This window comes from Colossoma macropomum, unplaced genomic scaffold (genome assembly GCF_904425465.1).
Source record: "Colossoma macropomum unplaced genomic scaffold, Colossoma_macropomum, whole genome shotgun sequence".
Lineage (NCBI taxonomy): Eukaryota > Metazoa > Chordata > Actinopteri > Characiformes > Serrasalmidae > Colossoma > Colossoma macropomum.
Genome location: NW_023494805.1, coordinates 42,955,608 through 42,964,076, shown reverse-complemented (window position 1 = coordinate 42,964,076; position 8,469 = coordinate 42,955,608). Strand labels below are relative to the sequence as shown.

The 8,469-nt window shown below is 40.9% G+C and overlaps 1 protein-coding gene across 7 annotated transcripts; it reads right to left on the bottom strand.

Moving 5' to 3' along the window:
* Positions 1 to 853: 853 nt before the first annotated feature.
* LOC118826690 (complement C1q-like protein 4) lies at positions 854 to 8,223 on the bottom strand. Of its 7 annotated transcripts, none has more exons than XM_036597726.1 (5): positions 8,126 to 8,223; positions 6,437 to 6,564; positions 4,037 to 4,114; positions 2,791 to 2,925; positions 854 to 1,396 (listed from the first exon to the last, which is right to left on the bottom strand). In XM_036597726.1, the coding sequence occupies exons 2-5, from the start codon at positions 6,543 to 6,545 to the stop codon at positions 1,119 to 1,121; spliced, it is 600 nt and encodes a 199-aa protein (XP_036453619.1). In that variant the 5' UTR covers positions 6,546 to 6,564; positions 8,126 to 8,223; the 3' UTR covers positions 854 to 1,118. The 7 variants fall into 7 exon arrangements, with proteins under 7 accessions (XP_036453619.1, XP_036453617.1, XP_036453618.1 ...); XM_036597724.1 differs by having other exon boundaries at positions 6,437 to 6,557; XM_036597725.1 differs by having other exon boundaries at positions 6,437 to 6,578; positions 8,126 to 8,219.
* Between the last annotated feature and the right edge of the window lie 246 nt (positions 8,224 to 8,469).

Genomic DNA, 8,469 nt, shown 5'->3' with positions numbered 1-8,469 from the left:
TATACAACACATTCTCCATCAATCTGAAGAAGACCATTTAAGCAAGAAATGGTTCTATATAGAACTCATAGAACTATTCATGTTACTAAAGAACCCTTGAAGAACCATCTTTTTTAAGAGTAGAGACTTAGGTGTCTTTACAGTGGTGGTGATAGGAACCAGGGGTCGCCATGACTACAACACAGATATAGACATTTTATTTACTATCCAGAACCACCAGTGAACCTACACGAGTCTTCTGAGTTTATATGGAATGTTGATGATGGAAAATAGTGGAAAATCTGAAATAATCAGTTTTCTTTGGGGACTATTTTGCCTCACAGCGCCCTGCATGTATCCCTCCACCATGAATGGAGTTTAAGTTCTCCAAACTATCATAAAACAGTGTCTCAGTCATCAGGCAGTGAATTCATAACCATTTCATGTAGGAACTTTCTGTGAGGGAGCTTTTAGAGGTGGACGTCTGACTCTAAGTTTATCTAGAACAGAGCGTTTCACACCAAACCACTCTGAACCACTCTGAACTGCTCTGTTTACGTCTTAACTGGAATTCTCTTTTAAAGAACATGACTTAAAGGGGAATACCACAGGCTTTTTAAAATTTCTGCAAACGTGCAGGTGAGTGATGACCAGAATGCAATGTGCAGGAAATAGAGGTGTGTTGTGCCTAATTGTGACATTTGATATTTTTTTAAGAACTACTTAACAGATATTTGGTTGATTGTGTGTGAAAATAAAGGCCTTGGTGGATATCAGTATTTAAAAACAAAACTAATACAGAGAAACAGTAAATTAAAACATTTAATATGCAGCAGAAGCTTTATTGAGCATTAAAACATTAAGCACAAAGCACTTCATTTTAGATGCGACTTCTTGTTTTCAGTGTATTATTTCTTTCCAGACTTCTCATTATACGACTTAACAAGTGCCCAAACAAAGATTTCAGAATAATCTGGACTATTTGATTGTCCACGCACAAGACAGGATTGGAACAAAGGCCTTTGACTATCAAGCATAGCAAAGCAAACAATTCATTGCTTCTATTGCAGATTAACAGTCGACAGAGCTGCTATTTCCCTGTGAAACCATTCCAGCTGACCGGCTGCAGCGCCTCTTGGTCACAGAGGGAAAAGCAGGTGGCCGCTGAAGGAGCTGTGGTGGTGTACACTGTTGTCATATATGCGTGCAGAAGGGTAGAGGCGCACGTCTAGAGTATCTCCTTTCTCCAGCTGCAGAGTGACTCCGTTTGACGTGCTGTAAAAACCGCTGCCTTGGTCCGCGTGGGTGGAACAGATGTGCTGGTTATTTTTAAACAAGCCTGCGGTCACAGCAGAACCATTTGCCTTAGAAAAGACCCTGAATACGTAGACTCCCTTCAGAGGCGCCGTGAAAATTCCTGCATCGAAACAAAATGAGACAAAATATGATTCTACTCATCAAAGCTGATCAGCCGACACACTTAAAGACGTGTTTTCGTGCTCTTGGGTAATCAGGTAATGGAGAAACTCCAGGGGGCCGTATTACAGAAAAGCCTTAAGTCTGAGATCATACCTTTATCCGAGCTTTGACTTGTGAGGTTTCTTTAAGAACTCAGACTCGATCTCCACCGCCCCTCTGATTACCTTCGTGTGTTAATGTTGATGATGAAATATTACAGTGATGGTGGTGAATAATGAGGAGACGGAGCTGAGCATTTGGGAAATGGAGACTGAAACTGTGGAGCAGTGACTCTGATAAACAGCAGGGGGCGCTGACACAATATTCTTAACTCAGTTTATCACGCTTTAGTTTTATTTGTCGTATAGTAACGGTAGCTAATGTTCGCTGTCTGACTGACTAACTTGATTACGTGTTTTGTTTCAGCTGTGCATGTATGGTTGGTTGCTAGGTAACAGACACGACAGTTGATTGTCGACTTCAATTGAGCAAGTTAAGATTTCCTAACTTGAGATAAGAAAAGATGCTGTAAGACTCTTAAATTAAGATCAGATTTGTTTCTGTGATTCGAATTTGTGAGAAATCTTATCTTGCCCTGTCAGATCTTATGGTAAGACAAAAAGAGAGGAAGTTTCTGTAATACGGCCCCTGGTCTACATGAGTCAGACAGTAATCGGATTTCTGCTGTACAACTGGCCAATAAACTCACAGAATAAGAATAAGAGATGCAAACGTAACGTAAAACTCATTCAGCCTCTTTATCTGACTTCCTAATCAGATTTACAGACCTTAATCTGGTCTAAGAAATCAGAGTGAGAGTTTACATGCACTGAGAAATCTGATTACTGAGCTCAAATTCGGCCATTTTATCGGATTTCCTAATCAGATTTACAGACCTTAATCTGATCTAAGAAACCAGAGTGTGCTGTTTACATGACAACTTAAATATACAGATAGATAACTGCAGAAATCTGACATTGATCAGATTCCTAAGTGCTCGTAAACACACTCAATATCTCAAACCACATAATCAGGTCTATTAGAGATTACAGAACAGCTCCACACGCTGAGGTGCTGTGATATAAACTTCCATTGCTTGTTAGCATTAACATTAGCCTCATAGCTCCAGTGCTATAACTAAGGAGCAAACTTCAGACATCAAACATGTCTTGGCTGATCTATTTGGTGATTAGAAGGGAAAGTAATTCGATTTTTGCACCTTCTAAATCTTTTCCCTAAACTTAGGATGCATAGATGAATCTCACGAGACCTTTATTTTAACGTTAATATCGGGTAAGTTCCTGTAGTTGGATTACAAATACCTGGTTAAATACCTTCATACTGGGAACATACCTGTATTTTGATCATAGGCTCCTCCGATGTTTGTAAAAACATATTTATAGACCAGCGTTTTGAGGGTGTCGAAGGGTCCAAGAGAACTGGATGTTGTAGAATCGACCAGAAATGCAGAAAATGCCACCTTAAAGTCTAGAAGCGACAAATTGATCAATTAGAGTCAGAAAGGCCTTCAGTGTGAACAGAGAAAGAACATTCAGTGGTCTGGAAAATGTTACATAAATGTTAATGGCTGTTTAAAACTTACAGAGCAAAAACATGAATAAAAAGCGTAACGTGGCTGAAAAATGATACAGTAATGATTCTCATTAAATAGAGTTTATTTCTGTCCTCACAGTGTTACGTCACTCTCGCTCATTTTCTCTCACAGTGAACTGGTCTGTTCTCCATTCTGTTAGCCCAATGTGGTGAATTAAAGCAGGGTTTCTCAACCTGTGGGTTGTGGACCACCAGTGGGCTGTGAAGCACCCTCTAGTGGTCCGTGGGCCTGTACTTAGGGGGAGGCAGTGGTTCGTAGTGGGCCGGTGAGAACATCGCAGTCACAGGTTAATTAAACGTCATCAGTTTGAGACGACGCAGCCGCAGACGCAGCGCAGACAGTTAGCCAGAGATGGAGAGGTTTCTCAGGGTGTTTCTCCTGCCTTGTTCGGTGCAGACCGATCAAATGTTTTTCTTTAGTTCACGCCGTTCTGAAGTGAGTGAACACTCCACCCGTATTCAGGTCTGCATCAAACGGTTGAACCGGTCCGGCAAAACCAGCAGGTCTCGGGCCGCTTCCAACCGAACTCTGTTCAGCTCACACGCCATAATGCCCCTTCGGAATTTGATGCAAGCAACACATTTCAGAAAAGCTGGGACAGGGGCAACAATAGAATAATAAAGTTGTGTAATGCTGAAAAAACACCTGGTGGAACATCTGACTACTAATTAGGTTTAACGAGCAACAGAAGAGCATCTCAGAGAGGCTGAGTCTTTCAGAAGTAAAGATGGGATGCTGATCTGGTGTGGCAGCCTGGGTACCTTTGGGTACAGAGAGAGAGAGAGGGACGAGCGGCAGCAGTGACAGTGCAAAGAGCTGGAAACTGACCAGCTTAGGTTTGATTTGGTTTTGTTTGTTGGGGGAAAATAAAGTTAAACGGCTGTTGCAACCCTGAACCCTGCCTCCAGCATCCCTCATGAGCCTGGGGTAACAAATGAAAAGAAGCCCTGCTCTTTAACTGCCTAGAAATTGACTTCACATTACCTTTTTTGTCCAGTTTGTTCACTCTGACCTTCATCTCACTCGTGCTACCACGCAAGACTTCCAGTGCCGTTGCCTGCTCTACAAGGAAGGACAGTCAGTCAGATACAGCAAGCAAAGTTTATTTATATAGCGCTTTTTACAACAGGTGTTGTCACAAAGCAGCTTTACAAGGAAATCAGCATTACAAAAAGAAATCCGGGTCCAAGCCCCCGTGAGCGTCGCCAGTGGCGACAGTGGCAAGGAAAAACTCTCTAAGAGAAACAGGAAGAAACCTTGAGGGGAACCAAGACTCAGAAGGGGAACCCATCCTCCTCTGGTCGACACCAGATAGGGAACATTGTTAATACAAAAACGGGGAAAACAGGTGGAGCAATGATTAATTTGATTGGTTTAGTTCATGCAGCAGCAACAGCATCAGTGGGGTCGGGATTGTGAGGGTGAGGTTTGCACGGTGTTGTACAGCATGAAGCTCAATGGTGGTCAAGTCAGTCCAGAGGGCTGGCAGCAGTGGCACCTGATCAAGGCAGGAGAGGCAGCAGCATCAGACGCACAGGATGGGCAGCTGTTCAACTCGGCAAAGGAAACGAAAGAAAGGAAAAACACACAGAGAGTCAGTTCCAGAATGAGTGACTGACAGAACTGAGAGTCAGTTCTGTAATGGGTGTCAGTTCTGTAATGGGTGACTGATCACAGATTACAGTGTTAGCAGAGCAGCAGAGACTCTGGCAGGTATAGAACCAACAGGGAAAACTAATTACCAAAGGCTCGACTATACAAGTAAGTTTTTAGCCTAGACTTAAACACTGAGGCTGTGTCTGAGTCCCGAACATTAACAGGAAGACTATTCCAAAGCTGGGGAGCTTTGTATGAGAAGCTCCGCCCCCTGACGTAACTTTATTAATTCTAGGTACTAATAGTGAGCAGCACCTTGTGATCTAAGTAGGCGTGATGGTTCATAGTGAGAGAGAAGTTCACTCAGGTACAGCGGGGCGAGTCCGTTTAGAGCTTTATAGGTCAGTAAGAGAATTTTATAATCAATGCGAAATTTAACTGGTAACCAGTGTAAGGATGATTAAACTGGGCTGATATGGTCAAACTTTCTGGTTCTAGTAAGAACTCTGGCTGCAGCGTTCTGGACCAACTGAAGCTTGTTAAGGCTTTTGCTGGGACATCCAGCCAGCAGGGCATTACAGTGATCTAGCCTTGAAGTAATAAATGCATGAACTAACTTTTACTAAGAAGGAGAAAGTTACTCAACATCCAGTCTTTTATGTCTTTTATACAGTCCTCAATCTTGCCAAGTTTAATTTTATCATCCGGTTCGCTTGCTAAATATAACTAGTGTCACCGAGTGTCATCGGCATAGCAGTGGAAATTTATGCCATGTTTACTGATAATGGTGCCCAGTGGTAGCATATATAGTGTGAATAATACAGGTCCTAAAACAGAGCCTTGTGGAACACCATACTTTACTTTTGCGAGGGCGGATGATTCACCGTTTATATTAACAAACTGATCAGTGAGGTAGGATCTGAACCAGGAAAGGGCTGTTCCTGTTACCCCTACAAGGTTTTCTAGTCTGTCTAGTAAGATATTGTGGTCTATTGTGTCAAATGCCGCACTAAGATTGAGGAGGACTAACAAGGACACATTTTCTTGGTCAGAGAATAATAATAGATCATTTACAATTTTTACTAGTGCTGTTTCTGTACTAAAGCCAGATTGGAATTTTTCATGGATTTGATTCCTATGCAATTCCTATGGATTATTCTTATTGTTTTCTACGAGAGAGGAGAGACAGGCTGAGCGTGCTGTAGCAAGTGCTCTTCTATAGTCCATAAGGCTCTCCTTCGAGGCGGACTGGAACACTTCTAGCTTAATCAGGCGCCATTTTCGCTCTAGTTGTCTGGCGGTCTGTTTTAAAGCCCGAGTGTGGTCATTATACCAAGGGGCGAGTTTTTTCTGCCTTACTATTTTACTTACAGCAGCTGGACATCTCCAGAAAAGATTCAGCCCAGGCAGCAAAAACAGAGGAATTACAAAATCTGGACTCTACCTACTCATATAAAGCCTTTTTTACTATTAACATTTTAGGTAAATAGTAAATATATGAAACACTTTTTCAATTTTTCATATTGATTTTTTTTATACATTAGATGTACAAATGTCTCCTTGTGCTTTTTATTTTTGGTCTTCAGATTAAAATCTGTAATGAAAACATTCATTCAATCATGCATTTTTTCCATTTGTAACCGTCACTGTGTCACTAGTGTGCACGTTTGATCCCCTGTTCAGAGGTAAAGCCCCCCAAATGTTGCCATTTCTAATTTAAGCCCTGAATTAAAGTAGAAAACACTTTTCACGACCTACATTTCCACCACCAAATCCCTGAAAGCCTACCTGCGTTCTCTCTCCTGAGCTCCTTTATTTCGTTCTCCATGGCTTTTAGCTTTTCCTCCATGGTCCTGAGTTTCACCAGCTCCCCAACAATGTCTATAGTCAGTGACATGATGTCCTGAGCCTGTGTGCTCCATGCAGAGATCCACAATGAGACAAAATACACAAACCTCATGATTAGAAAGGCATTGCAGCGGATAGTGAGACGTGTTACAACATGTTTATAAGTCACCAAAAATCAATTATAGCACACTATTACACCCTTATGAGGCATTATTAGTTGTTGTTACCAAGTTAGAGGTGCATTTATAACTATATATGAATATAAGTGTGACAAAGTGTGAGCAAAAATTAAAAAAAATGCAATAGATGTTAACAAAAGAAGAAGCTCTAATATTACAGCAGGTTTGTGTTTTCAAAGCTGGGGCCGGGTGACCGCAGGAACTCAGGGTTTTATAGGGTCACTGTACTTTGCCCCGAGAGTGGCTGATTCAAAACAAACACAGAGCGGTTAAACCTGAACTATCCTACAACCTAAACTGCTGTCCTAATCCAGCATTTATAGGTCTTTTTATGCACTAGTTTGGTGGAATTTTCAAAATAAATAAATAAATAAAAACTGTCTGTGGACAGAAAAATAAAAGGACAGATAAAATGGGTAAATGACCAGTGGGTCGGAGTCTCTGTGTAAAATCCAGTTCTGTTTGTTTCAGTTTAGTCGTCCTTTCTCAAAGCCGTCCTTGTTTACTTTACACACAAGGTAAATGTTTCTAATCCTGCTATTTGCACTTTATTAGAAACACCTTCCAGACACTGCTGATGTTACCGGGCCCAGGCCTAGGGGAAACCCGGGGCGCGGTACAAAGCCTGCTTCCCTTAATAAAAGAGAGAACGGACACAAACATTTTGATGTGTAATCTTCTGGTGTTCAAATTTATTCATACAAAAACACAAAAAACCAATAGCAATTTAAATACTTGAATATTAATCCTTATAAATTCCATAGAATAAGTACTCAAAAAATAGAAACTAGAAAAAGAAATAAGACCACAAATTCACAAAATAACCCAATTAATCACTAATGAAATAGTAAATGAACAAACAAAAACAAACAAACAAACAAGTTGTCAATGAAATAAGCCTAAAGACAAAAATCAATTTGAAATACCCAAACTCACAAAGACATAATTAGAAAAGAAAAGAAAACAAATTAAATTAATAAACCAACGTTGCTTAACTCAGGCTTGAGTAGATATAAGTAAGGAAAATAAAGAAGAAAAGGAAACCAAATCAATAAACAGACACCAATGTGATAAAAACCCTAAAACAGGTAAACCATAAACTTTCACAGCTTCAGCCTAAAAGGGAATACTACAACTAGTTCGAAGTGCAAATGCAACTAAAGTGCTCCTCAACTCAACTCACAAGCATTAACACGACAGTAATTCAGTCAGAGGCGCGTTTCCCCTTCAACACAAACACCACAGCAAAGCCTTCCTTCACAGAGAACCTCTGTAAAGCACTGTAGCAGCTCAGTGAGGCTGATGCTGAAGTTAATGTTAACAGTGTGGCACAATCGCAGCTCCGTGAGCTGACACGATGGCATAACACTGCATAAAACACCAGGCACATGAAAATACATTCTCAGACCAGTAAAACAAGGCAGTAACAGATAAAACAACGTTTCCATACCTTAACAAAAGAGAGAACGGACACAAGCGTCTTGATGCGCAGTCTTCTGGCGTTCAAAGTATTACCTCTGCAGCGCCCTATTTATGCACACCACCGGCCTCTTAGTATGGAGCCCCCTGCTGGTGTAGTGCCGTTAACCAAGTTAGTACCCTTTTACTCAAGCTGATCTGCTTTTAAAAGACATGAAGTTTATTACAAACCCGAACCAAAGAAAAGAATGAAAAAGAAGCACACAAAAAGAAATTCTTAACATTTTTAAAACCCAATATGAATAACAAAAAATGTAGGGTGTTGGTGCATCTTTATTAACATTTCCAACCCCTTACACTGACCCAGTATTATTA